Source organism: Ogataea philodendri, assembly GCF_020536065.1.
Source record: "Ogataea philodendri strain CBS6075 chromosome Unknown scaffold2, whole genome shotgun sequence".
NCBI lineage: Eukaryota > Fungi > Ascomycota > Pichiomycetes > Pichiales > Pichiaceae > Ogataea > Ogataea philodendri.
In genome coordinates this window covers 360,535-385,989 of record NW_025764020.1, presented here as the reverse complement: position 1 = coordinate 385,989, position 25,455 = coordinate 360,535, and the positions used below count along the sequence as shown (strand labels likewise).

General features: G+C 50.4%; 25 protein-coding genes across 25 annotated transcripts; 12 read left to right on the top strand and 13 right to left on the bottom strand.

The window, feature by feature from the left end:
* Window positions 1-49: 49 nt before the first annotated feature.
* Window positions 50-1,708, bottom strand: OGAPHI_003883 (uncharacterized protein; the record flags this gene model as incomplete). The annotated part of the gene is made up of 1 exon (XM_046204901.1): window positions 50-1,708. One exon carries the CDS (start codon window positions 1,706-1,708, stop codon window positions 50-52), a length of 1,659 nt encoding a protein of 552 aa, XP_046060899.1.
* On the top strand, window positions 975-1,421 carry OGAPHI_003884 (uncharacterized protein; the record flags this gene model as incomplete). Its single annotated transcript, XM_046204902.1, has 1 exon — window positions 975-1,421. One exon carries the CDS (start codon window positions 975-977, stop codon window positions 1,419-1,421), a length of 447 nt encoding a protein of 148 aa, XP_046060900.1.
* A 105-nt stretch (window positions 1,709-1,813) lies between the features above and the next one.
* OGAPHI_003882 (uncharacterized protein) lies at window positions 1,814-3,001 on the bottom strand (the record flags this gene model as incomplete). Its single annotated transcript, XM_046204900.1, has 2 exons — window positions 1,814-2,687; window positions 2,973-3,001. The coding sequence occupies 2 exons, from the start codon at window positions 2,999-3,001 to the stop codon at window positions 1,814-1,816; spliced, it is 903 nt and encodes a 300-aa protein (XP_046060898.1).
* OGAPHI_003880 (uncharacterized protein) lies at window positions 2,845-3,863 on the top strand (the record flags this gene model as incomplete). Its single annotated transcript, XM_046204898.1, has 2 exons — window positions 2,845-2,916; window positions 3,141-3,863. 2 exons carry the CDS (start codon window positions 2,845-2,847, stop codon window positions 3,861-3,863), a joined length of 795 nt encoding a protein of 264 aa, XP_046060896.1.
* Window positions 3,087-3,857, bottom strand: OGAPHI_003881 (uncharacterized protein; the record flags this gene model as incomplete). Its single annotated transcript, XM_046204899.1, has 1 exon — window positions 3,087-3,857. The coding sequence occupies one exon, from the start codon at window positions 3,855-3,857 to the stop codon at window positions 3,087-3,089; it is 771 nt and encodes a 256-aa protein (XP_046060897.1).
* Window positions 3,864-4,163: 300 nt separating the features above from the next.
* On the bottom strand, window positions 4,164-4,775 carry OGAPHI_003879 (uncharacterized protein; the record flags this gene model as incomplete). The annotated part of the gene is made up of 1 exon (XM_046204897.1): window positions 4,164-4,775. One exon carries the CDS (start codon window positions 4,773-4,775, stop codon window positions 4,164-4,166), a length of 612 nt encoding a protein of 203 aa, XP_046060895.1.
* A 219-nt stretch (window positions 4,776-4,994) lies between these two features.
* On the bottom strand, window positions 4,995-8,303 carry OGAPHI_003877 (uncharacterized protein; the record flags this gene model as incomplete). The annotated part of the gene is made up of 1 exon (XM_046204894.1): window positions 4,995-8,303. One exon carries the CDS (start codon window positions 8,301-8,303, stop codon window positions 4,995-4,997), a length of 3,309 nt encoding a protein of 1,102 aa, XP_046060893.1.
* Window positions 7,081-7,428, top strand: OGAPHI_003878 (uncharacterized protein; the record flags this gene model as incomplete). Its single annotated transcript, XM_046204896.1, has 1 exon — window positions 7,081-7,428. The coding sequence occupies one exon, from the start codon at window positions 7,081-7,083 to the stop codon at window positions 7,426-7,428; it is 348 nt and encodes a 115-aa protein (XP_046060894.1).
* Window positions 8,304-8,414: 111 nt separating the features above from the next.
* On the top strand, window positions 8,415-11,363 carry OGAPHI_003875 (uncharacterized protein; the record flags this gene model as incomplete). Its single annotated transcript, XM_046204892.1, has 1 exon — window positions 8,415-11,363. The coding sequence occupies one exon, from the start codon at window positions 8,415-8,417 to the stop codon at window positions 11,361-11,363; it is 2,949 nt and encodes a 982-aa protein (XP_046060891.1).
* OGAPHI_003876 (uncharacterized protein) lies at window positions 10,874-11,215 on the bottom strand (the record flags this gene model as incomplete). Its single annotated transcript, XM_046204893.1, has 1 exon — window positions 10,874-11,215. One exon carries the CDS (start codon window positions 11,213-11,215, stop codon window positions 10,874-10,876), a length of 342 nt encoding a protein of 113 aa, XP_046060892.1.
* A 48-nt stretch (window positions 11,364-11,411) lies between the features above and the next one.
* OGAPHI_003873 (uncharacterized protein) lies at window positions 11,412-14,534 on the bottom strand (the record flags this gene model as incomplete). The annotated part of the gene is made up of 1 exon (XM_046204890.1): window positions 11,412-14,534. One exon carries the CDS (start codon window positions 14,532-14,534, stop codon window positions 11,412-11,414), a length of 3,123 nt encoding a protein of 1,040 aa, XP_046060889.1.
* OGAPHI_003874 (uncharacterized protein) lies at window positions 12,117-14,225 on the top strand (the record flags this gene model as incomplete). The annotated part of the gene is made up of 3 exons (XM_046204891.1): window positions 12,117-12,704; window positions 12,795-13,446; window positions 13,756-14,225. The coding sequence occupies 3 exons, from the start codon at window positions 12,117-12,119 to the stop codon at window positions 14,223-14,225; spliced, it is 1,710 nt and encodes a 569-aa protein (XP_046060890.1).
* Window positions 14,535-14,656: 122 nt separating the features above from the next.
* OGAPHI_003872 (uncharacterized protein) lies at window positions 14,657-15,184 on the top strand (the record flags this gene model as incomplete). Its single annotated transcript, XM_046204889.1, has 1 exon — window positions 14,657-15,184. One exon carries the CDS (start codon window positions 14,657-14,659, stop codon window positions 15,182-15,184), a length of 528 nt encoding a protein of 175 aa, XP_046060888.1.
* A 22-nt stretch (window positions 15,185-15,206) lies between these two features.
* On the bottom strand, window positions 15,207-15,602 carry OGAPHI_003871 (uncharacterized protein; the record flags this gene model as incomplete). The annotated part of the gene is made up of 1 exon (XM_046204888.1): window positions 15,207-15,602. One exon carries the CDS (start codon window positions 15,600-15,602, stop codon window positions 15,207-15,209), a length of 396 nt encoding a protein of 131 aa, XP_046060887.1.
* On the top strand, window positions 15,328-16,290 carry OGAPHI_003870 (uncharacterized protein; the record flags this gene model as incomplete). Its single annotated transcript, XM_046204887.1, has 1 exon — window positions 15,328-16,290. The coding sequence occupies one exon, from the start codon at window positions 15,328-15,330 to the stop codon at window positions 16,288-16,290; it is 963 nt and encodes a 320-aa protein (XP_046060886.1).
* Window positions 16,291-16,391: 101 nt separating this feature from the next.
* OGAPHI_003869 (uncharacterized protein) lies at window positions 16,392-16,709 on the bottom strand (the record flags this gene model as incomplete). The annotated part of the gene is made up of 1 exon (XM_046204886.1): window positions 16,392-16,709. The coding sequence occupies one exon, from the start codon at window positions 16,707-16,709 to the stop codon at window positions 16,392-16,394; it is 318 nt and encodes a 105-aa protein (XP_046060885.1).
* OGAPHI_003868 (uncharacterized protein) lies at window positions 16,414-17,583 on the top strand (the record flags this gene model as incomplete). The annotated part of the gene is made up of 2 exons (XM_046204885.1): window positions 16,414-16,713; window positions 16,969-17,583. 2 exons carry the CDS (start codon window positions 16,414-16,416, stop codon window positions 17,581-17,583), a joined length of 915 nt encoding a protein of 304 aa, XP_046060884.1.
* OGAPHI_003867 (uncharacterized protein) lies at window positions 16,852-17,598 on the bottom strand (the record flags this gene model as incomplete). Its single annotated transcript, XM_046204883.1, has 1 exon — window positions 16,852-17,598. One exon carries the CDS (start codon window positions 17,596-17,598, stop codon window positions 16,852-16,854), a length of 747 nt encoding a protein of 248 aa, XP_046060883.1.
* A 91-nt stretch (window positions 17,599-17,689) lies between these two features.
* On the bottom strand, window positions 17,690-18,901 carry OGAPHI_003865 (uncharacterized protein; the record flags this gene model as incomplete). The annotated part of the gene is made up of 1 exon (XM_046204881.1): window positions 17,690-18,901. One exon carries the CDS (start codon window positions 18,899-18,901, stop codon window positions 17,690-17,692), a length of 1,212 nt encoding a protein of 403 aa, XP_046060881.1.
* OGAPHI_003866 (uncharacterized protein) lies at window positions 18,471-18,719 on the top strand (the record flags this gene model as incomplete). Its single annotated transcript, XM_046204882.1, has 1 exon — window positions 18,471-18,719. One exon carries the CDS (start codon window positions 18,471-18,473, stop codon window positions 18,717-18,719), a length of 249 nt encoding a protein of 82 aa, XP_046060882.1.
* Window positions 18,902-19,577: 676 nt separating the features above from the next.
* On the top strand, window positions 19,578-20,087 carry OGAPHI_003864 (uncharacterized protein; the record flags this gene model as incomplete). The annotated part of the gene is made up of 1 exon (XM_046204880.1): window positions 19,578-20,087. The coding sequence occupies one exon, from the start codon at window positions 19,578-19,580 to the stop codon at window positions 20,085-20,087; it is 510 nt and encodes a 169-aa protein (XP_046060880.1).
* A 74-nt stretch (window positions 20,088-20,161) lies between these two features.
* OGAPHI_003862 (uncharacterized protein) lies at window positions 20,162-21,190 on the bottom strand (the record flags this gene model as incomplete). The annotated part of the gene is made up of 1 exon (XM_046204878.1): window positions 20,162-21,190. One exon carries the CDS (start codon window positions 21,188-21,190, stop codon window positions 20,162-20,164), a length of 1,029 nt encoding a protein of 342 aa, XP_046060878.1.
* OGAPHI_003863 (uncharacterized protein) lies at window positions 20,187-20,906 on the top strand (the record flags this gene model as incomplete). Its single annotated transcript, XM_046204879.1, has 1 exon — window positions 20,187-20,906. One exon carries the CDS (start codon window positions 20,187-20,189, stop codon window positions 20,904-20,906), a length of 720 nt encoding a protein of 239 aa, XP_046060879.1.
* A 399-nt stretch (window positions 21,191-21,589) lies between the features above and the next one.
* Window positions 21,590-25,441, top strand: OGAPHI_003860 (uncharacterized protein; the record flags this gene model as incomplete). Its single annotated transcript, XM_046204876.1, has 1 exon — window positions 21,590-25,441. The coding sequence occupies one exon, from the start codon at window positions 21,590-21,592 to the stop codon at window positions 25,439-25,441; it is 3,852 nt and encodes a 1,283-aa protein (XP_046060876.1).
* Window positions 23,819-24,100, bottom strand: OGAPHI_003861 (uncharacterized protein; the record flags this gene model as incomplete). Its single annotated transcript, XM_046204877.1, has 1 exon — window positions 23,819-24,100. One exon carries the CDS (start codon window positions 24,098-24,100, stop codon window positions 23,819-23,821), a length of 282 nt encoding a protein of 93 aa, XP_046060877.1.
* Window positions 25,442-25,455: the final 14 nt, after the last annotated feature.

Genomic DNA, 25,455 nt, shown 5'->3' with positions numbered 1-25,455 from the left:
GTTGAAAATTCACGTGACCACATTTTCTTTTTACAATTATGGTTGCAATCTACAGTTTGACCCAGCCGCCCAATCCGCGCTCGAGCCGCTGTTTCTTCCACGTTAGCAGCTCCTGTTTCTCCTTTAGTTCCTGGTTGTTCTCGTCCGACGCCAGGTTTCCCTCCACAAAATACAATTCGTCCTTGTAATTGTCCAGGATCTCTTCTGGGTCGGCCAGCTTGCTCTGGATCTCTTCAAGTCCCGTCTGGGCGCCCCAGATCTGCGACAGCCGCGGAGTACCCATCTTGTGCACGTAGAACGCGCGGGTAGCGTGCTCAGCCGCCAGATGCTCGTCCAGTTTCCGTTTCTTGTCGTCAGAAAGTGCACGCAAGTCTGCCAAACTCTCGTGGTTAAACTGCCGGAGTTTGAGAGCACGCCATCTGATCTCGGTGTTGTCCACCACATGTTTCAAAACCCGGTGGAACCCCGGATAGTACGCGGCGTAGTGGCGCTCGATCTCCGTCAACACCTCCGCGAGCGAGCTCTTGACGCTGTCGTTGGTCAGCATGACTTCGAAATCGGGTTTCCTGAACTTTTTGTACTTGGCGTTGATCTCTGTCATCAGTCGGCTCCATTTGGTTTCTGTGAGGTCGTACAAGAACGAAACCATCACGTAGATCTGGAACGCGATCGCGAGCCGGCGACGCGACTGGTTCAGCTGCATGGCAAACTCGTCTGCGTTCAATAGCCAATCGCACTCGTAATTTTTGGCCAAAAAGCTATTCACCAACAACGTCTCCTCTTCCGCCGTCAAACGGTGATTTATGCCCTGTTTCGGTGCTGCCGACTGCGAGTCCAGCTCCTTGATGATCTTGACAAGTTTCTTGCAGTTCTCCACCATCGGAATCGCGGTCTTGCCGTACCTGCCTCCTCTATAAGCGTTCAGCTCTTCCACGAGCCTGTTGAAGTCGGTGGTGAAATACAACGCCAGAACCATGTACTCGTGGAACGCGTCTGCCGTGCGACGGTTCGGGTTTCTGTTTGCTGTCGCTGGCCATTTGCGCGACTTGGAAAAGTCCAAGTACGTTCTGTCGAACGGATTTATTTTCCAGTCGCTCGTCAGCAACAACTTATCGTTGATATCGAATGCGTTGGTGATGAAAACAACAAGATTCGTCGCAAACACGTCGTGCGACTCGATCTGGCCCAGCAGCCGCGGCAGCAGCACGTTGCCGATCTGTAAAAGCGTCGACCCTGGCTTGGCCTTGCCAACCAGACTATTTCCTAGAGTGAGCTTCAGCTGTCTGTCCTCGGACGACTTGCTAAAAAACACCGGTCCAAACGACTCCACCACAAACTCCAGTCTGTTCAGCAGCATCAGCGAGTTGAGGGTCTGCATCGGCACAGGGTTGAGTCCAGAGTACTTTTCAAAGGCCAGATAGATTGAGGTGTCCAGCAACAACAGCGACAAAACCAGTCGTTTGTCAATATTCGGTTCACCTTCAGAAAACTTCGTATCGAGTTGCAACACGCAATTGGTGAATATCCCGTTGAAAAGAACAATCTTGTCCACTTTCAGAGATTCCATGTCAAACGAGACAAACAAGTTGTCAACCGCAGATTTTAGCCGTTGGTCTTGGTAAAACAACGTGTCCAGACTTGACGCCTCCACAAGCGCCAAAAGCCCGTCAACAAGCCCCGTGGAGTACTGTTCAACAAGAGCGTCCATAACAATATACTACACCTAGTTATTATTTTTTTTCTCTACTGGGGGCCCGCGCCGATCGACGCAGGCTCGGGGATGAAAATTCGTCATGTCGTCCATTAGTCGATTCTATGCTAGGAACCATAGCAAAACAATACACGTGACAATCACCCCGGCAATGATAAGCGAGTCGCGTTTGCGCCGCGTGTTGATCTTGGAAAGCAGCACGTTGAGCCCCGGCATCGTGCCGAGCGACCGCTGCAAACGGTTCCCCACGCTGCTGAGCACGTTCCGTTGTCGCAGGATCTCGTCTCTGGTCTCAAACACCTGGCCCAGAAGCGTGTCCATTGCACTATGTTGCTGGTTCAGTCGTAATCTCTCGTTCAGCATGTAGCCGTCCTCGTTACCGGACGCCCCGGACGAGTCCACCCGTCTCTCGTGGTCCTCTATATCTGTGCGAACAAACGAAAGCAAGTTGATCTTGTCGCGCTCTTGTTTGATGGTGGACTTGATTCGGTTGAAGTCGATCGAGTACTGGTTGAGGTTTTCCTTGTGGCGGGCCAGCTGCTGCATTTTAGACGCCGAGATCGTGTTACTAAGCGACTGCGAGTCCACCACCCTGTTGAGTTCCTTCACCAAGGCTGAGAGGCTGGAAAACACCGTGCTGATTTTGTTTTCTGTCTGCGCCTCTTCCGGGCTCGGCTCGGGTCCTGGCGACGACGCAAACGCGCTGTACGCGGCCAACAGCCCCGAAAGCTGGTTTTCCACCCCCACTATTTGCGTTCGGGTTTGGTTGAAAGAAGATGCCATACTGAGATGGGCAAAAAAATAACAAGCAATGCTCCATTTTGGGTGTAATTTCAGATTAGCACCCGTGAATAAAAATTCCACCAAAACGCCAGCAAACTCGGCTCGTGGTCCTTCACCTGTGCCAGAAGCTCCCCCGTCTGACACGGATGCACCATGTAGAACGGACGCGCCAGGATCGGGTGGTCCACCATCGCTATCGTTTCGACGCGTCGATCGGCCTCACAAAGGGCCCCACGAGAAACGATACGGTCGACCAGAGACGGACTGAATACGAGTTTGCGACGCTCGTAGCCGTCTGAAAAGTCAACCTCCCACATACAGAAGCTCAAAACAGGCACATTGTACGACGAATGGAAGAAAATGACCAGCTCCAGCTGGATATCGTCGCGGTCGACGTTGGCAAACACCAAGGACTGCAGTTAGTACAGACCAAATTCCGGCCCTGGAAACGGGTGATACCACCAAAAGACCAACTTACCTGACCATCGATCGTCTGTACTCGCACATTTGTGCACGATCGGGCAATTAACTCCACTACTGACGATAACTCGGTTTCGAATATATCTTTGTTCATAAATATTTAATTGCTATATCAATCGAATGCTAATTGTTTCTTAATCTCGGCAATTGCTCTACCGGGATTGAGACCCTTAGGACAGGTCCGGGCACAGTTCATGATGGTGTGACATCTGTACAGGGACATGGAGTTCTGGAGCATTTCCTTTCTAGCCTTTCCAGCCTGGTCTCTGGAGTCGACAAGCCATCTATAGGCCTGCATCAGAACGGCGGGTCCAAGGTACTCCTGCTGGTTCCACCAGTAAGAAGGACACGAGGTGCTGCAACATGCACACAGAATACATTCGTAAAGACCGTCAAGCTTCTTTCTATCCTCAACACTTTGGAAGTTCTCCTTACCGTCAGCTGGCTTGGACTTGGTTTGCAAATACGGCTGGATGGACTTGTATTGCTTGTAGAAATGCGTAAGGTCCGGAACCAGGTCTCTCACAATGTACATGTGAGGAAGCGGATATATCTTGAGTTCTTTGGATTCATCTTGGTCGATCTTGCAAAGACAAGCCAATGTGTTTTGTCCGCCAATATTCATGGCACAAGACCCACAAATACCTTCTCTGCAACTTCTTCTGAAAGTGAGCGTGGCGTCCTGTTCGTTTTTGATCTTGATGATGGCGTCAAGGACCATCGGACCGCACTGGTTCAAATCGACCTTGTATTCTTGCATGTGAGGCTTCTTGTCTGGGGTGTCCGGGGACCATCTGTAAATCTTGAAAGACTTGAGTCTTTGGGCGGCGGCCTGGGTGGCCATGCCACGAGTTCCTTGAAGACGAATGATGGATTTAAACATGGTTAAGAAACTGAAGCTAAAGTCGTGACTTTTATTCTATCTTATTACAAAAATTCACACCTTGATTGGCCCTACGGACTCCTGTTTTTCGCGCGACCGGAAGCGATTGCGGAGAGCAAGACGGAAATTTTCAAACTCTATCCGACAAAAACACATCCTTGCACCACAACCCCACCTCGGCTGTACAAGAGAAAAAAAACGTTTTGAGTCATTAGTTGATGCCGAGCGAGTTATTTAAATCTCGGGCCGAGTGGAATTGCTACGGATTTAATGTCTCGATCGTAAATCATCAGTCGTCAAATCTATTTACATGCACTCAATAAGACCGCGTCTCAGGCTCATCAGGTTGCGCGCCGCCTCCACTTTGGATGGATCCGCGTGTTCCACGTGTTGGACGTGCGCGTGCTCGATTTCGTGGTCGCTGTCGTAGTCCGACTCCGAATCGCTCTCGCTGGAGCTCACGGTTAGGGAAGGCATGTCGTCCTCCTCTTCAAGATCCAGACTCTTGGTCGTGATTGTCACTGTAGATCCGTTTATGTCGTGATTCATGTAAAAAGACTCGCTCTCATCGTCCTCGTCGTCAACTTCGTAAAACTCGTAATCCTCCTCAGAATCACTGTCATCGCTGTCGCTGTCGCTGTACTCCTCGTCCACGCGCGTGAGCTCGGGTTTCTGCGACTCCACCACCCGGACGTGTCTCTCGTCCTGTATGTTTTCAAACGACACGCGACGACCTCTTTCGTGTTCCTTGGCGTTAAGTCTGTCGATCAGGTTGTCCAGCAAGTTTGCCTGGCACACCAGGCGGTGTAGGTTTACGTCGTGGCTCACAGCCTCTTTTGTAAGCTTGGCCTTCACTTTGGAAGCCAAATAGTATGTGTCTGCGCGACTGGCGTAGTCTAGCGGATATCCAAGAGTCATTATTTATGAAAATGCAAAGGACTTTGGCCCACTTATATATTTTGTGAGTTAGTAATCAGACTTACCGACTTATCTCCGACCTCCTAGAAATTTGAGCGGGTTTAATAATATTTCTAATCATTTTGTCCGAGCCGAGCAACTAGGTGCCGAAAAAAATTCGGGCCATGCGGTACTAAGCAAGCGAAACCGTTACGGTCATTTTATTCTAGTCCGTTCTACTTACCAAGCCGCAGAGTCCCATTTATTCAGCTCCTCTGCCTGTCCAACAACGTCCTTTTGACACTTCTTCCGCATGTAGAAAATCGGACAATCCTTGTTGGAACATAGCACCTCTTGGTGAAGGGACCCCTGACACCGTTGGCACTCTGTCCACAGCTGACTGAATTTTTTCTCCAGATTACTCATCCGGGCTATCTCGCGGCCATATAACTCACCAGACATGTGTCGGCAATTCTTGCACAGAACCTGGTTCTGCGGAATTGGTGACTTGCAATTCTTGCACGTATTACTTTTGCGCGCAAACTTCATCAGCCCGCCAGTTTTCGCGGCACTCACCGCAACCGTGCGCGTGTGCGAGCCATGTAGAAGCTCTTTTGTGCGCCGCTCGCCCAAGATCGGCTCAAAGATACGCGTCAACGGATTCGCAAGCTGGTTCTCCAAGTAGTACTTGGTGTCGATCGGCAGCGAGTTTTCTAGCACATACAATGGGTCCTCGCTTTTCTCGTAGTTTTTATCTCCGATCGTCTTGATGATGACATAAGCAACACGATCCCCGAGCGTCGGAGCTGATCCAGCATCACGCTTACGCATCCGTTCCGCGAGTTCCACGTGCGGCTGCTTGGCGGCGTAGTCCTGGCGCGAAAGTGCCTTACTGATGACCAGCTGCGACAAATCCACCCGGTTCTGTAACAGATCGGCTATCGTTTTCTTCACAAACTGCTCCGCCCCTTCCACGTCCCGCTCTTCCAGAATCAGCTCCAGCACTCGCGTGATCACATGCTGAACCAACCGGCAATTGTCACGCCGCACCGTCTCGATACCCTTGGTGTCCATCTTGTCGAACTTGTGCGGATTTGTCCAGAACAGCCCAGCATACCGTTTCTTGTTGATCAGCAGGTACGGGAAGTACACCTTCTCGAACTCCAGCTTGATCGGGTGCTGGAACTTGGTCGAAACGTACTCGGCCGCCTCCTCGCCCATCCGCATACACGTTTCCAGGTCCTTGTGGCCAAACTTCACCATCACCGAATCGGTGTCTCCGTAAACCACCTGTGCGTCGTACTCGTAGCCGTTGGCAATACAGTACTTGTTCTGGACCTCTGTCTTGGTCTGCTCGATCATGACACGGCCGAATGCCGTCACCGACGACGAGATGGCCAGACACGGCAGCTTTCCGATCGTAGCTCCCGTAAACCCGTACACCGAGTTGGCAGAGATCTTCAGAGCAAGCTGTCTACCGTTGAGCACCTGTTTCTTGAACGGGTCTGTTTCCTTCTTGAGGTCCTGTTTGGCCTGTTTACGAGCAGCCAGCAGCTCTTGCAACACAATTGGCAAAATACCTTTGCGCAAGTGCGGTTTCACAAACATGTCTCCGTTTGGCGTGACAATGTAGTCCTCGTCCTGTTTCAGGTTCAGTCGTTCGGTGACCTGCTTGTTCAAAAGCGTGGTGTAGCAGAGGTTGTGCGCCATCATGATGGACGGGTACAACGAGGCGAAATCTAACGTGGCGATAGGAACGTCGTAGTAGCCTCTCACGGGCTCAATAACGGTAGCACCTTCGTACTCCTCGTTGACTCCCTCGGATTTGATGTTGGGGATCACAATGTCCAGGTCCAGACACTTGCGGAACAGCTGCGAGATGACCTTGATCTGCTGACCACGACTGAGCAGGAAACTGAACGGAACACCAGTGACCCTAGCCATTTCTGTGTAGTTCACCAAACACATCAACTTATCAGCCAGACGGAGCGGTAAGTACGCGTCTTTCAAACAGTAGACTGCCAAACGCCGTCTTGTTTCTGCATTGCCGTTCTGAAGGTCTGTAATAATGGAGTGCTGGACGTCTTCTTTCTGCTCGTTTAAGAAATGCGCAGAAACCGCGTTCAACGTGTACGACCGGAGCTTGTATTCTCTCTGGATAAACTGCAACAGATCCAGCTGCATCCGGCCCTCAATGTTGATGACCTTGTTTTCTCTGCTACCGTACGCACGCGAACTGAAAAAAGTGTCCTTGATCTCCTGTCTGCTATTGATCAGTTTGGAGAAGTACGGGAATTCATGTGCTCCCAGAGCACGGGCTCTGTTAATGAGGTATGGGAAATCGAAGTTGGCAATGTTGTACCCAATAATAACGTCCGGATCCACTTTGACGATAAACTCTTTCCATTTGAGCAACATCTCGGTTTCCGACTCATACGAAAACGTCTCCGAACCAACAATTGGAGCACACGACTTCACCGTGAACACATTACGAACAAACGGCAAAGACTCACCCGCCGTGGCCACCACGTTGGCGATCTGGATCACTGGGTCGTGCTCTGCTTCAGGGAAAATACCTTTTCTTCCGGCACATTCAATGTCAAACGACAAAATACGCAACGGAGCCATGCTGAGGTATTTACCCTCAGATGAATGCGAAATGAGATCTGTATAGTGAATCACGATCTCCAATTGACATGTGGAAACAACCTTGTTGGGAGCAACCTGAGTGTACTTCCCAGCCGGCGCCGTCAGCCAGCCCATACCTGTGATGCGGCGATCCACCATCATCCGTAATAAATATTGAATATTATCAAAGGTCATTGACCCGGTTGGCGGAAACAGTCCTTTGAACTCGATTTCTCCACGCTCAAACGCCGATCTGATCTTTCCAATGTGTTTGATGCCGTCAACCATGACTTTCAAGAATGGAAGCTTGGTGTTATTGTTGTACCCCCAAATGCTCTCCTTCAACGCGATTTCCAAACCAAGAACGCCCTGGTAGTTGTTTCCAAGGTACTTGGTGAACTCTGTCAAATCGTCCTGGGTCAGACCTTTGGGAACGGGCACGTAGAAATAGTGCTTGAAACCAACAACGTTACAGAGAACAGAGTATCCCTTTTCCGTGACACCAAAGAACCTGACCGCGGCCACATCATCAATCAAAGTCTCCTCCGCATCTAACTGCTGGAACTCCACGTCCTGAGTGGCCGGATCAAACCCAACAAGAGGAGGGCGTTCCCATTTCTGTCTGTCACTCTGGGTTTTGGCGTTGGCCTCTGTCTTGGACATTTCCACCAGCTCCTTTTCGAACGTACTCGCGTCATTGTCGATCTGACTGCTGGTCAGTTTCTCATGAAGCTTGGACTTGCTGAATTTGTCATGAACAGGCAAATGGTATCCGTGAGGGTTAATCGACTGGTTGGCAATGGGCAACGAATGGGCCGACGAAGTCCCAACGTCGTCATCGAGCCCAATATTTAGATGTCGGCGCTTATTGGGACTCTCAATACGCGCCTGTTCAGCGTGTTTTCCTGCCACAAGACTCATATTGGTGTCGTGATTGCAAAACGCGTCTTAAAAAATATATTTGTAATAAATATTTCAGTCGTGCAGCTTACACATCTTTCTTATCCAAGGGCAAAATACTTTGTCTTGGAGATGAACTCGAATTTTACCGGAACCACCAGAAAAAGGCAGGTCAATCTCGGTAATCGCAGTCTTGCTGCCCGGAACAAGAACTCGTTCCTCCAGACGGCCCAATTGGACCGGCAGCGGCGAGAAAGAGCCCGTGCAGAGACCCGGGCAGTTATACTTCTTCAGTCTCTTATACGACGGTATTTGGACCTTAAAAACGTCAAGAACCAGTTAGGACAACAGTGGGACGGCAGAAACCTTGCCGAATTCAACTTCTTCTGGCCCCAAGTCGCATCTGACCTTTATATAGGCTATCTGGACAAAATAAGGGTTATAGCTGATTCCAACCAGTTGACCCCTACAGCAGCATCCAAAACCGCATCTGTGCTCATCAAGGCAGTGACGACTGCTGAAAGTCCAAATTTCATCAAACGGTCTCTTCAATTGATTCTCCGCATCCACCACACTTACACCATCTCTGTGGACTGGGATCCGCTCGCCCACACCTTACTCAAGATCTACTCCCAGGACCCGCTTTTCATCGAGACAATCTTCGAAATCGCACCTTACACAAGCAAAGAGCTCATCTTGTTCCTTGTGTCACCTCAAAAAGAGTTCATTGAGACTGGCATCAACACAGATTATCTAAGGCTGTGTCTATCAGTGGAGACACAGTTTGCTTGGATACTAAACCACGAGTCTGAGTTTGATGGTTTGTCAGATCTCCAGAGATACAACTATCTGCTGAATATTGTGAAGATCCTCTCGCAAAGCTCATTGTCTGTGTCGACGCTGTCCATCCGGGCGTTTTCGGTGATCATAGGCGGCATCTCAAGCACTTTGAATTTTGACGAGGATAGTCCGTCTTCGGAATCGATTCAAGTTCTTGCTGAAGACGAGCCAATCATTGACCAACTGTATGCTCCAGAGTTCACCAAGGCTGTGATCAAACAGTGTGGCACACTCGAAAACGAAACAGATACGTTTGTGTCGTTCTTCTTTGCACTTTTGCATTTGGTGTCTGGCAAGGCATCGAAGAATCAAATCTTCAAGAACGATCTCTTGGTCAACCTGATTGTGGCGTCTTCTTCAATTGACTTTATGAACTCGTGTTTCCAGAAACTTACGAACAATCACTTCTTCGCCCAAGTTTTCGTTTTGGCCGAAGAGAAGAACCAGTTGGTGAACGACAGAGATTTCAAAAACTCGCTTTTGGATCCATCTAGAGAGCTTTGGTGGAAAACATTATTTCTCCTAGAAGAACTGTACGCATACCTCTTGTCTGTTTCGAACGACGCTGATTTGTTCAACGATGGCCGGCTGGACCAGGAAACTTATCTTTACTTTGTGAGATTCCTTCGAAGTCTGTCGTTGCTGTACGTTTTGGGCCAGAGACTGATACAATTCAAAAACCTCCCTGCAACAGAGTCTCGCATATTCAAGTTTTACAACACGATCGGGCTCATGACTCTGCGGCTGCTTAAACAGATTTACTTACGTGACTTGAGAATGAACTTGACTGACGAAGGATTTTGGCTACTTGGCGACCCAATTTTCTCGTTGAAGAACGTTTCTAATCTTGTTCCGCTACTGGAGCTGCCAGATGACGATGAGGACCGCGCAACAGATAGTTTGCTGCCGGAGTATCTTGAAAGACAGACAAACGCGCAATCGGTGGATAACTATCTGATTTTGACGTATCTTCCCTTTATGGTTCCGTTTGACACGCGAGCAGAGCTTTTCAGACAACTGGTGGAACAGGACCGGGCACAGGTGAGCCACGTTTTTGGACCGAAACTGCAGGCAGTTGTTTCTCGAGAGAATGTGCTTTTCGACGCTTTCGAACAATTCGGCGAGCTGCGTGGCCAGCAGTTCAAGTACCCGCTATCTGTGGAGTTTATCAACCAGTTTGGCGAGAAGGAGGCAGGAATCGACGGAGGTGGACTAACGAAAGAGCTTCTAACGAGTATTGTTGACAGTGCGTTCATTGTTTCGAGCTCGAACGAGAACAAGAACGGAGGCATCAAGTTCTTTAATGCCACATCGAGCTACCAACTGTACCCGAACCCTGACTATTTTCTGAAGCTCAAGTTGCAACAACAGAACCCATCTTTCGACTTTGGCGACGAGGAAAAGACGTTCTATCTGCAAATGCTACGGTTTCTTGGGATGGTGATCGGAAAGTGTCTGTACGAAAGTGTTTTAACCGACGTCCAGTTTGCTCCGTTTTTCCTGAGTCGATGGACCAACACGACACTGCAGCAGCAGCACCGCGTCTCGTTTGACGATCTCAAGACTTTCGACAAGGAACTCCACGGCAACCTGTCCAAGTTGCTCAAACTTTCAGAGGACGAGCTGGATTCTTTGGACTTGAGCTTCACCATCACAGAGAAGCTGCAGGACTCTTCAGACGTGGTGACGATCGACCTTCTTCCTGGAGGTCGTCGGATCCGCGTGAACTCACAGAACAAGCTGCATTACGTCTACTGCATGGCCAAGTTCAAGATGGACCAGTCGATTGCAATCCAGTCGCGGTACTTCATCGAGGGCTTATCGCAGATCATCAAGCCCAAATGGCTGTCGTTCTTCAACCAGTACGAAGTTGCCAAGTTGATTTCCGGCGGCGAGCGTGAGATCAGCATCGAAGACCTCAAGAAGAACACCGCTTTAGGCGGTTTTTCGATGAACGACCAAACGGTGATCGATCTGTTTGAGCTGCTGGAAGAGTTCGACAACTCGATGCGTTCCAAGTTCCTCAAGTTTGTCACGTCGAGCTCGCGCGAGCCGTTGCTGGGATTCAAGGAGCTAACGCCCAACTTTGGCATCCGCAACTCGGGTTCGGACCTGTCGCGGCTACCAACAGCCTCCACCTGTGTCAACCTGCTTAAACTGCCCGACTACAGAAACAAAAAGCTTCTCAAGGAGAAACTGCTCTACTCGATCAACTCGCACGCAGGGTTCGACCTGTCTTGATGGACAAAGCATAGCTAGGCATTACCAATAGACAATATATTAAAAGTATTATGATGTAGTATCTGCCTCGTCGTCGGCGAGCTCGCGGATCTTGACGTCCTGCACAGAGTCAAGACTGTTGTGACGGTGGAGATCGTTGTTGACGAACCCGTTCTTCAGATGATGGAAGTTGGATCCGCGCGTGTTCTGGCTCTTGGAGATCTCCTTAAGCTGGTTCATGTTATGAATGCACTTGGAGATGGTCTGGAGCAGCAGCGACGGTTTCAGCGGCTTGGACAGGTACTCGTCCATCTGTGCCTTGAGACACCTTTCTCTATCTCCCAGCATGGCGTGGGCGGTCAGCGCGATGATCGGCGTACGGAAAGACATCGAGTCCACGTACTTCTTTTTCTCCCAGTCTCTGATCTTGGCTGTGGCTTCGAATCCTCCCATGATTGGCATCTGCACGTCCATGAGAATGACGTCGTAGTGCTTCTTCTGCACAGCCTCGATGGCCTCGCGGCCGTTCTCCACCACCTCGACCGTGTGGCCGTGGTTCTCCAGGATCTTGACGGCCAGTTTCTGGTTCACCAGGTTATCTTCCGCAAGTAGGATCTTGTACGAGATGGAGCCGTCGCTGTTAGGCGGAGCAGCCCTGCTCTCGAGCGCCGGCTTGAGGATCGACGCCAGGTCCGTCACGGAGCACGGCGTGTTGCCATAGGAACTGATACCCAGGTCCAGACACACCCGCATGTTGAGCGCAGGAATCGACGGATGCAGCAGCACAAGCGGCACGTACTTGATCTCCGGCAGCTGGCGAAGCTGGCGGCCGGTCTCGATCGAGTCGATGATGATGGTGTCGTAGCTGGCCGGGTCGTGAATGCTCACACCGGTAACGTCCTCCACCACCACTGGCTCCAGCTGCAGCTGTCTGATGTTCTCCGTGATGTTCTCCTTGGATGGCTCGTCGTGCTCCGTCGCAATGAACAGCACCTTGTGGCCCTTGAATGGGAACAGCACCTCCAGCTGTCTGAACAGATCGATCTTGGCGGGCGAGACCAGAATCGTAAAGTAGAAGTTGGACCCGTCACCGTAGTTCGAGGTGACCCAGATCTCTCCGCCCATGAGATGGATCAGCTGCTTCGAAATCGACAGTCCCAGACCAGTACCACCGAACTTACGCGTGGTGGAACCATCAGCCTGGCAGAACGTGTCGAAAATCACACCCAGCTTGTCTTTCTCGATACCAATACCGGTGTCGCTCACACAGAACTCCAGAAGCAGCTTGTCGGTGTTGTTGATTACCCGCGACGTCTTCTTGACGCTGACAGTGACCTTTCCGTGGCTCGTGAACTTGATAGCGTTTCCCGTTAAGTTGAGGATCACCTGGCGCAGTCTGAACGAGTCTCCAACAAGATTGTCGGGGAACGAGTTGTCCACCTTGTAGATCAGGTCCAGCTGCTTCTCAATGGCCTTCACGGCCAGTGTTTTGAGAGCACCGAAAACAGTGCCTCTCAGAGAGAAATCGATTTCCTCAATGGTCATGCGGTTCGCTTCGATCTTGGAAATATCCAGAATGTCGTCAATGATGGTCAACAGAGAGTTGGCAAGGTTATGCACAATCGACAGCATCTCCCGCTGGTACTGCGTCAATTGCGTCTCGAGCGTCAGTTGAGTCATACCAATGATACCGTTCATCGGCGTTCTAATCTCGTGGGACGTGTTGGCCAGGAACTCCGACTTGGCGCGGTTAGCAAGCTCGGCAGCCTCTCTGGCAGCAGTGTTTCTTTGAATGGACTCTCTCAGGTTCAGCACCATCTGGTTAATCTTGGTCTTCAAGGCATCCATTTCTCCCGAGGCCTCCACGGTAATGAATCTCGTGAAGTCTCCGTCCGTAGCGGCAGCAGTGATCTGGGCAAACGCTCTCACTTGCGTGGTCAGGTTCGCAGCCATGATGTTGACGTTGGTGGTGATTTCTTTCCAAAGCCCGTCAACGTCGTTAACCTCGGCTTGCACACCCAATTTACCGTCAATACCCACATCCTTGGCCACTCTGGTGACTTCCTTGGCGAAAACTTGCAAAGAGTCCACCATCTTATTAATGGTGCTCTTCAGCTGCAGAATCTCTCCCTGGGCCTCGACCTTAATCTTCTGAGATAAGTCTCCGTGGGCCACAGCCGTGGTGACTGTGGCGATCGATCTCACCTGGTTGGTCAGGTTGTTGGCCATAACGTTGACCTTCTCGGTGACTTCTTTCCAAGCACCGTCCACATCGGTCACGTTGGCCTGACCTCCTAAAATACCCTTCGTACCGACCTCGGTGGCCAGAGTTCTGACCTCTTCGACGAACGTCCGTAATCGGTCCACCATCTTGTTGATGGTGATTTTTAGCTCCAAGATCTCTCCTTTACAGTCGGCAGTGACTTTGGTGGACAAGTCACCTTTGGCGACCGCAGTGGTGACGTTGGCGATGTTTCTCACTTGAGTGGTGAGGTTCAAAGCCATGGCGTTGACGTTGTCGGTGAGTTCGAGCCAAATACCAGACACATTCTCGATTCTAGCCTGTCCACCCAAACGTCCCTCGACTCCTGTTTCTCTAGCCACCCTCGTGACTTCGAAGGCGAACTTCCGCAACTGGTCCACCATCTTGTTGACAGTGTTTTGCAATTGCAGGATCTCGCCCTGGGCGAAAACGTTGGTTTTCCGAGACAAATCTCCAGCTGCAACGGCCGAGGTGACCTCGGAGATTTCTCTCACCTGGTTTGTCAGGTTCAGGGCCATTGCGTTGACATTGTCGATGAGCGAGCGCCAAACGCCCGTGGCCTGGATTTCCAGCGTCTTGACCTGGCCACCAAGTTTACCGTTAGCGACCTCTGTGGCTAAATTAGTAACCTCATGGGCAAACGTGTGCAACTGGTCCATCATGGTGTTGATGGTGACCTTCACCTTGTGGATCTCCGGGTCGCTCTCAACGTCGTGGATTTGCACCTTTTTCGAAAGGTCGCCCTTAGCAACAGAGGTGAGCACCGTGCCCAGCTCGCCAAGGGCCTTCTGAAACGCCTCATTCTTAGCGTTCAGTCTTGTGTTTTGCTCCTGCTGTGCCAACACATGCGCCAACAGATCGTGGCGCAAATCGGGCCCGTACTGGCCAAACAGCACAGGGTCCGATAACACAGATATAACGTCAAGCATACAGTTGATTTCAAATTACAAAAAAAAAAATATGATACAACCCCAATTAAAAATAAACACCAATACTGCTAAATATTGCCACGGTGACGTAAGCATGCTTAACAAAAGTATTTTAACATTTGATGGCAAGTTACGAATCCAAACAGCTGTATGGAGGCGCAATCGCTGTGGACTTACCAAAGTCTGTGATTGACGCCTCTGATTTTAGACAGATCCCAGATACCCAGGAGGTGTTTCTTGCTGGCGAAGGTTCGTCTTTGGGACAGGACGATGCTGTGATTTTTGATCTGCTTGAGGCGGTTTCTGTTCCTGACTCCGAGGCAGCAAACTACCATTTGCAAGAGCTGGCAAAACTCAACGGAGACCAACAGGCCAAGGTGCTCGAATCGGAACAGATTGCACTGCCCAATTTCCCGGGAGACCCAGTGTATTTGCTGGTTGGGTCTCAGGAGGCCAAGAAATGGGGCAGGGACTCGACAGATCTGCACGTAGTTTTAGCACTTGTTCGTTTACGCAAGGTGCAAACCGATCTGCTGGTGACGCTGAATCTGCCCGGGGCGGCCGGATTCGAACGGACCCCGGCCGCGAAATCGGTGGTGCGTCGCGCTCTCGAGTCGCTAAAAATCGTCAACTGGGGTCTTTTCGGTTAGAGGTGCGAGGTGTGCACAAGGTTCAACGGAGTTGCCATTTTTCCGTTGGACCTTCTCCGATGTGCCGCGAGAAAATCTGGGGATATGGTAGCGACCAGGTATAAAGGATGGGGGGTCCGTGCGGATAAAAATGTTGTGATAACATGAGTGCTTCTGCCGCAAACAACAAGAGACCAAAGAACACTGCCATCGATCTCGTGGCTGGAGGAACAGCAGGTCTGTTCGAGGCCCTTTGCTGCCATCCTCTTGACACCATCAAGGTGCGGATGCAACTGTTCAAGAAGTCGGCTGCGCTCAAGTCCAACAAGCCGCCTGGACTGATTTCCACGGGTGTCAACATTGTCCAGAACGAGGGATTCTTTGCATTGTACAGAGGACTGGGAGCCGTTTGTATTGGTATTGTCCCCAAGATGGCCATTCGGTTCTCCTCCTACGAGTTTTACAAGTCGCTGTTTGTTGATAAGGAAACAGGCAAAGTGTCCACGTCGGGCAACTTTGTCAGCGGAGTGATGGCTGGTGTGACCGAGGCGGTGCTCGTGGTGAACCCAATGGAAGTTGTCAAGATCCGGTTGCAAGCACAGCACAACTCGTTAAAGGACCCGCTGCAGGTTCCAAAGTACAGATCCGCTCCACAGGCCGCGGTGATGATTGTTCGTGAGGAAGGACTCAAGACGTTGTATCGTGGTGTTTCTCTGACAGCCGCACGTCAGGCCATCAACCAGGGAGCCAACTTCACAACTTACTCGTTCCTCAAATCCCATTTGCAAGACTACCAGAACATGGAGGTATTGCCAACATACCAGACTGCCATCATCGGGTTTACCTCAGGAGCTATTGGACCGTTCTGCAACAACCCGCTAGACACCATCAAGACCCGTATGCAGAAAGAAACTGGTAGCAGCAACGAGTCCAACTTTGCGCGCGGAGTCAGAATCGGAACCAACCTGTTCAAGGAAAGCGGTGTGAAGGCGTTCTACAAAGGTATCATTCCACGTGTGATGCGTGTTGCCTCGGGACAGTGCGTGGTGTTCCCGGTTTACGAGTTCTTCAAAGGGTTCCTGTACGACGTGACAGGCGTTTCTGGCAAGACCAAACTCAAGGACTAGCGGTGTATTTATAACGTGTAGTTGATATGAATCATAAGTCATGATATAGAGACCGATCCACTACTGTAGCTCAGAATTCACTTTCTTGTATTACTATATGCTTAGTCGAACAAACCGAAGCCCATGTCATCATCTTCCTCCTCCTCGGCTTCTGGTTCCTCCTCAGCAGCAGCCTCAGCAGCACCACCAGCAGCAGCGGCTGGAGCAGAGCCAGCGGCAGCAGCAGGAGCGGAAGCAGAGATAGAGAAGAGCAATTCCTTCAAGTTTTGGCCGTCAAGGGCCTTGGCGAACACATCGGTCCAGATCTTGTCCACGGAAGCACCAGCGGCAGAGAGGACGGATTGCAAGTTAGCGGAGGAGATCTCCAACTCAGCGTCTGCCAAGATGAGGGCAGCGTACGAAACCAAAGCGTCAGACATAGTTGTAGTTGGTTAAATGGTGGAACTAAATTTTTTGTCGATGAAAAAATTTGTGACTGTGAAAAAAGTTGTCGTCGCGTCGATCGGCGCGTGGTTACTATCTATATACAGAGGAGGGCCAAGGTTGCAACCGCACACGGGCTTACACAAAGGCCTGGACTTTCTCGAGCCAGTTGATGTACATCTCGTTCTCCTTCCAGGTGGAGTAGGCAACAAGCAGTTCTCCGAGCTCCTCGTCCATTCCCTTCTCACGCAGCAGGTCGGAAAACATATCCTGGACTTCCACAGACAAGTTCTCGTAGATTGGGCCACTGTATTGCTGGTCGGTCTCGCCAACACAGTTCTCGTACTTCAGGGCGTCTTCGACCTTGTTGAAGGCCTTGACACCGGCAATGAAGAAAGCGTAGTCCTCGACGCTAATGTCCACCTCGAATTGCAGAGCCTTGCCGTCTTTTTCCAAAACGACAAAGAACTCGGCGCTATGGGAGAGCTCCGACTTGTCCTCGAGAATCTCCTGGTCAAACTCTTGCTCAGCAGCAAAGTTCTTGGCCTCGCTTGTGGCAAAAGTGAACTTTTGCAGGTCAAACAGAACGTGCACCTTCTCGGCGTCGAGTTCCTTGACCAAATGACAGAAAACGTTGTCCTTTGGCTCGATGGCCTGGATGTTCTCGTTTTTCATGTATTCGACAAAACTTGGGTCCAGGTCAAAGGCCTCTTTCTTCTCGTACTCGAGCTCCTGCTGGATAAGGGCCTTTGGCTCGGTGTTGAGCCGGGCAAAGCTCGTGGAAAACTGAGCAGCTCTAGGAACGGCAACAATTGGACGGACAACGCCGACAACAGCCGGACGCTTGCAGATGACAGGGGCAAGTCTTAAAGCTTGGCGGAACATGGTTTAATAAAAAGAATTAATTTTTTATACTTTCCAATTATTTCTCTACCTAGATCAATGTGTTAAAAATCTGCCATTTTCCAGACACGTGTCAGTACTGGAGCGACTCGCGCAAGCACTCTTGCACAAAGACAGCGCTGCGCTTGAACCGACGCTCGGAGTACTTGTCGAAGATGGCCTTGTGGTTGTTTTTGTAATCGATGCAGTTATCAATCAGAACGTCCGCCAGAGGTCTGAGTTGTGTTTCTGAGTAGCCACTGTAGTAAACGTGAGCCTCTGTCCATTTGCCCTGGTGAAGCATCTTGCGCGCGAGATAATGGGCTCCTGCCGCTAGCCAGCTCGGAGGAGACGACACGAAACGTGGGTCCATTATGGTGATTTCCAGGAAGTATTTGGCCAGGGTTCTGGTCTCGCTGTCGTAATCGTCGGCCTTGGAGGTGCGTCTGAGGAACGACATCGGGCCCGGGTACCCCATCTCGAAGTTGAGCTCGTTCACCATGAACCGTTCTGCCTTGAGCAGCTCCTCTGTCGTGTAGTCGTTGGAAACAACGTATGCCATTTGTTGCACAGAAGGACAGTTGATCTCTTCGTACTTGGCAGCAATGAATAAAGCAATGGCTCCGCAAAGCTGGAACCGCGACAATGAAATCGCCCGTTTGGAAAGAAACCGGTCGATCAAATTAACCGCAAGAAATAGCGTTTCTGGTAGCAAGTTGAATCGGGAATGCGCCTGGACGATCCAGTTCATCAGAGTGGCTCTGTTCTCCCACGTGATCTCCGACTGAACGTCCGGAACGTACTGCGGGTACGGAGCGTACTTTATTTCCAGGTCGCGCATGTAGTTGAATATCTCAGGCCCGTACTCTGCCACCATGGAAACGTCCCAGGTGTCTTCGTCTTTAGGGTCTGGATCTTCTCTGAAAAACTTGCCCACCACAGACCGCAGCTCGGCCTCGATCTCGCGGTCCCATTTGGGGGACATGGGCTCAACTTTCTCCTCCATGACCTGGAATTCCTCCTCTTCGTCAGACTCTGCGTCTGTCAGATACTGCGGGGTGTGTTTTGTATCTTCGTCCTCCACGGCCATATCGTCCTCTGTCTCGTCGTCGTACTCGTCGTAGGTCGCAACATCGTCAACCTTGACGGGCTCGACAGTCGTCTTGGATATCAAACGCACCTGGCGATTGACCTCGCTGTTGGAAACAACACGCAGTGCCTGTCTTGGGGCAGCGATGGCTCTCTTGGAATGGACCATCCCTTCGTTCTCGTTGGAACTGACTCCACGAGCTGTCTGGAATCCCATTTGTGATTATATTAACGAATGACTGTAGCTAAAATAGGAGAATTCTCTCTTTGCTGAGAAATTGCGATGTATCAAAAGAATGTGAATGTGTATAAAATGAGAGTAGCGAATGGAATAGCGAGTGAATAACAAAATCTACTGCAAATGCAGTTGCAACGGGTGGAAATCCAGTGGCCTCGACGACAGACCGCAAAAACAGAGAGTTGAAGAAATTCTCAAATTCCCGGTATGTTTACATTATCTAGGGGGTCTGTCATAAAATAAAAGTGCGCGCAAGAATGTAAACAAAAATGTGGGCTGGGAAGGGCGGCCAAGCTGGCGTGCTACGCTCTCAAACACAGTGGGACGGACATCTACTGAATCATACGAGTCTTGTGGCGGCGTGTTTTTGGCGCTTCTCACACCCCAACACCTCCAAATGCTTGGCTATTCTAAAACACCTGCATGCTAAAAAATATTTATCAGCTGGTATCAATAAAAAAAAATGCCAAAAAAAACGACCTCGGTGAGGATCGAACTCACGATCTTGCGATTAACAGTCGCATGCCTTAAACCAGCTTGGCCACGAAGTCCAATTTGGCAAGTTTTCTAACCAACACGTCTATGCCCCCTCACCAGCAGGTACCCCATAATATTCATCCAATATTTTTTCGTCAAATTTTCCAATATCAACAACATGGTCATGGAGTCGGTCCCGTTTTCGTATCAGTTGGATGACATAAACACATCGATCGCATCCAATACGCGGTACCATGCCGAGCAGACAAGACTCACCTATCAGAAGCCGAAGCTTCAGAGAATCAAGCCCCCTCAAACACTCAACTACGGCTCTTCACAGCCAATGAACAGGTCCAGAACGTCACAGCAAATTTACACCCAGCCGTTCGATCAGGTGGCGTCCATGATGAGAACGTCATCGACGCCGTCGCCGGTGGCCAGATCCAACTCGGACTTGTCGTTTGTCTCGACGCTGTCTGATCAGCAACTCTCGCAGCTGGGCAACCTGGCCGCGTCGTCGACTCGGTCCAGCACCGCCTCGACAAGCTCGTTCGCAAGAGATCAGGCATCAGCCCCACTGAGTTCTGGGTCTTCAGGGTCTGCTGGGTCGCCGTGGAACACCTCATTGCTGGACATGAACACAAAAAATAGCATCCCTTTCAACTCTACATGGTCACAGGTTTGGTAAGGTTCGGGAATATTCAGGTTTTAGGATGTACGGATTAAAAGTAATGGAAAATGTACAATTATGATAGACACTCGTTACGCGTTGAGCTGCCACGCCGGAATGCCACGCCGTGGCTCGTCTCCGCTGACACTGGACGTTGTAGAGCTTCCGCCGTTTGCGGCCGCAAGCTGCCAGGCCGGAATCGATCTTTCCTGGTCCTTGATCTGCGAGATTCCCTCGATGCTCACGTCTTTTTCCTTCTCCTTGCTGAGAATGTCTTTCATGGACGGGATGGAGGTGGCTGGAGGAATGTTGAGAGCGGAAACGCTCCCGTTTTTGGACTCCGATGGTGCAGAGCTGCTCTCGTTCGGCGGGGTATGCAGCTGTGAAACGGTGTTCACGCCTGTGGACCGGATGTCAAACTTGATGTCCTGGATCTGTTTCTCCATCGACGACAGCTCTGCGTTCAAAGTAGCCTTTTGCCCGTCCAGAGTCTTGAGCAGCGTGGTTTTGATGTTCTCGATCTCCAGTTTCAGGTACTTGAGTGTCTCCTCGTTGTTCAGGTTCTTCTCGTTGGTCTTGCTGATGATCTCGTCGATCTCGTGCAGCGTCTCGTCGATCTTGCTCGACTTGGCCTTCTGCTCTTCAAAGAATTCTTTTTGGTCAGCCTCAAACTTCTCCAGCAGACTCTCCACTCTTTGGAACTCCTGGTCGATCGACGCCTTGTCCTGTTCCAGCAGAGTCTTGGAAGGCGGCAGGACCCTTGGCACCACATACCGCTTGATTATCTGGTACATGGCGTACGAAACACCTGCTGTTGCGGTAGCCATGATAAAATAGTCTTTCCAGTCGCGTTCTGGCAAAGGCGGCGCACTTCTGTAGTAGTCGGGAATCGGTGGAGGCGGTGGAGCAGAGGCCGAGACGGGCTGCTGGGACGTGGTAGACGAGGATAATCTTGCCTTTTGAAGAGCCTCTTCGACTTCGACCTGGGTGAGGCCCTTGGACTCAAGAAACTCGATCTTTTTCGCTAAAGGTGAGTCAGCAATGCTCTTGTCCAAAAGGAACTCGGCAGCACTGGCAACCAGATCCGCACGGGAGCTCGATGGGGGTTGTTGTTGTGACATCGCGGGAAGAAGAATACAACACAAAGTGGGGGGACGGGTTTTTTAAACAAATTGATAAAGTCGATAGACGCGTCGCACAATTTAGACGACGCTTAGGCGAAACAGTACAGGCTACAATGAACTATATATTCCGATGGTCCAGGACCTAAACCAAGCCCATAGCGAAACTTCTGGTGGCCAAGTTAGCCCGAATCGGCGTTTCAACCGTCTAATTAGCGCCAAATTTAATACTTTTGGTGAACCCCCCCTTCTCGGTCAATTAAAACGAATCATGAATCAACCAGCACGAGAGAAAATTTTAAATTGAGCAACACCGACACACAAAGTCTCCGTTAGTGGCAAATAATTTCCCCCGGTGCTTTTTAAAACTTATTGACCGTTGCATCGTTGACAATTGTCATGGATTCCAAGAATCAGCTCACCGATACAGGGTCACCGTCCGTGTCTAATGGACATACCCGCGTGAACGGCGACCAACAGATGTCGATTTCATCCATACTCTCCTCTCCCACTCGCGGTGCGGCAGATGGAACCGTTCCGGCGCAGGTTGCGGCCACTACACCGGCACCAACATTGGCATCTAGCACCGACATGATCAGATCGTTTGAACAGCGTGTACGGGCTTTAGTGCAGCTGGATTCTCTCACAACCAACGAGATCAACCAGTTTGTGCTTCTGGATAACGAGCTTAAGCTTTTGGACGCCCAGGACGGTATCTACGTGGACCCGCAGCTGATTGACCAATTCAAGGCCAAAGTGCTGGAGCTCGATCCAAAGGCTTTTGACAAACTGACACGCCGGAACAAACTCATGGAGCAGGAGGCCGAGGACCTGAAGAAGCTCAAAAACGACCAATTGAAGCTCCTTGCTGCTGTGCAGCGCGAAGAGCAGAAGAAATTGGGAGTCAACGTCCAGCCCGTTAAAAAGGAGTCGTACGGATCGAGTCCCGCTTTGGTCGGGATCGCTCCGAAGAAACTGGACGAGGCCGTTACGGATGACCCGGCCGAGCCTTTGAGTGATGTTCCAGAAGTCAACGGCGACGGCCGTCGCAAACGGAAGCGCAAGACCAGGATCGATCCGGCCAAGCTTGTTGACGAGGAAGTTGACGAATCCAAGATTAGAAAACGCAAGAAGAAGGGCGAAGACGACCATACAAACGGAACTTTGGCCAAGGGCATAGGAGCAGACGACGGAGACTTCGACGACGACGACTCGGACGTTTCTAAGTCCAAAGGCTCACAGAAATCTCAATCCTCGCTTAAAGAACAGAAAGCTATCGAAAAACAGTACGACAGCGTGTACATCTCGATTTGGAAAGATCTGGCCCGTAAAGATGGACCAAAGGCTTATCGGATGTACTACCAGTCTGTTCAGGCCAAGCAGATGAACTTGCGCAAGACCTCGATGCTGGCCGCTAGAGAGTCGCGGAAATGGGTCGGAAAGGCCACTAGATCCCAAAAGGACGTTATGACCAAGGCCAGACGTTCGATGAGAGAAATGTTGAACTTTTGGAAGAAACACGAGCGCGAGGAGAGAAACCTGCGTACGAGAGCCGAGCAGGAAGCTACAGCGAAGGCTAAGAAAGAGGAGGAGGAGCGCGAGGCCCGCAGACAATCGAGGAAACTCAATTTCCTCATCAACCAGACCGAGTTGTACTCGCATTTCATCGGCAAGAAGATCAAGACCGACGAGGTGGAAGGGGATATGGGCGACAAGTCTCTTGCAAACCAGGCAGAATCCCAAGGAAGCCTGGACGGAATCGATCTTGCGCACGCAAAGCAGGATCTCAGCGAAATCGATTTTGAAGGTGGAAGCGACGAGGTTTTACAGAAAACAGCAGCTGCAAATGCCCAGTCTGCACTTTTGGCTGCTCAACAGCGTGCCAAGGAGTTCAATGGCCAAGCACCTGATCAGGACAACGAGGGAGAAATGAACTTCCAGAACCCAAGCAGTATCGGTGACATGAACCTGACACAGCCAAAGTTGCTGAATTGTACCTTGAAAGAGTACCAGATGAAGGGACTCAATTGGCTGGCCAATTTATATGAACAAGGTATCAACGGAATTTTGGCCGACGAGATGGGACTGGGAAAGACTGTGCAGAGTATCTCTGTTCTTGCCTACTTGGCAGAAACCCATAACATCTGGGGTCCATTTTTGGTGGTCACTCCGGCCTCCACTCTGCACAACTGGCAACAGGAGATCACCAAGTTTGTTCCCGACTTCAAGGTGCTACCGTACTGGGGAAGTGCCAAGGACCGAAAAGTTTTGCGTAAGTTCTGGGATAGAAAAAGCATTGTTTACAACAAGGAGTCGCCTTTCCACGTCGTCGTGACGTCGTACCAATTGGTTGTTGCCGACGTGCAGTACTTCCAGAAAATGAAGTGGCAGTACATGATTCTTGACGAGGCTCAGGCTATCAAGTCGTCCAACACTTCGAGATGGAAGTCTCTGCTGAGTTTCCAGTGTCGTAACCGGTTGTTATTGACGGGAACTCCGATCCAGAACTCGATGCAAGAGCTCTGGGCTTTACTGCATTTCATCATGCCATCATTGTTTGACTCGCACGACGAGTTCAGTGAATGGTTCTCCAAAGATATCGAGGCACATGCTCAGTCCAACACCCAGCTAAACGAACAACAGCTTCGTCGACTCCATGTGATTCTTAAACCGTTCATGCTTCGTCGTATCAAGAAGAATGTCCAAAGCGAGCTTGGCGATAAGATTGAGGTGGACGTGTTCTGCGATCTCACAAACAGACAGAAAAAGCTGTATCGAATGCTGAGATCCCAAATCAACATCATGGATCTCATCGACAGCAACAAAAAGATCAACCACAGCAACGACGACGAGGCCCAAGGAGATTCTTTGATGAACGTGGTGATGCAGTTCAGAAAAGTTTGCAATCATCCTGACTTATTTGAGCGTGCAGATACTAAGTCTTCGTTCAGTCTGAGTCGATTTGCCGAAACAACTTCGCTGACCAGTGAAATCAACGAGAGCTTGTTGGAACTGAATTACACCACCCGCAACCAAATAGAGTACCGGTTGCCAAAGTTGGTTCTTGACGATTTACTGTCTCCTCACGAAGGAGACTCTGCTATTGGAAAATCCAGGCTTTTGGAGAAATTTAGCATTTGGAGTCCAGAAAACCTGCACAAGAGCGATAGTTTTGCATTTTTGCGCTTCATTAACGAGACAGGGTCCAGTGCCAGACGGATCGCTTACCAAAACGTGATCCAGAACGCAATCAGCCTTCGATCATACACCTCCAAATCCAACCAGGAATTTGTTGACAGATACAAACAGGTTTACGACGTCACTCCAGCACACAGTCGTTTCTACATCCGCGAGCTACATTCGCAGTATGCGTCTGTTGCCGAAAAGGCTTACAAGGACATGTACTTGAACGTGGCACGGTCTGCTGCCTTTGCCGCGGCCAGTGCTCCTCCTATCGAGATTTCGTGCTCGAAACAGAGATTTAACAACATCAAGCACGATGCTCTATTCGATCCGGTGATCCGTCAAGCCATGAACCCGTTGAGCTTGAACGTTCAATGGGACCTTATCCAACGGAAAGTCCCTATGGATTTGTGGCCGAAGGCTGAGATGAACGCGGAGCCACTCAACTCCAAGAACGGGTTCTCGTCGATCAGACTTCCGTCAATGAACCGGTTTGTAATTGAATCCGGAAAGCTTGCTAAGCTAGACGAGATGCTTGTGGATCTCAAGAACAACGGCCACAAGTGTTTGATCTACTTCCAGATGACCAAGATGATGGATCTGATGGAGGAGTTTCTCACATACCGTCAGTACAAGTACATTCGTCTGGACGGTTCATCGAAACTGAGTGACAGAAGAGATCTTGTCCATGACTGGCAGACGAAGCCGGAGCTGTTTATTTTCCTTTTGAGTACTCGTGCCGGCGGATTGGGAATCAACCTGACGGCAGCAGACACGGTTATTTTCTACGACTCTGATTGGAACCCAACAATCGATTCGCAGGCTATGGACCGGGCCCACAGACTGGGACAGACGCGGCAGGTGACCGTTTATCGTTTGCTTGTCCGGGGAACGATCGAGGAGCGGATGAGAGACCGTGCTAAGCAAAAGGAGCATGTCCAACAGGTTGTCATGGAAGGAAAGAGTACGATTGTTCCAGACAAGAAGGACGTGAACGACAAGAACAAGGATAAGAAGGAGATGGCTATGTGGCTTTTGGAAGATGGAGAGGACGAAAACAAAAGATAAGAGGGAAGAGAAGC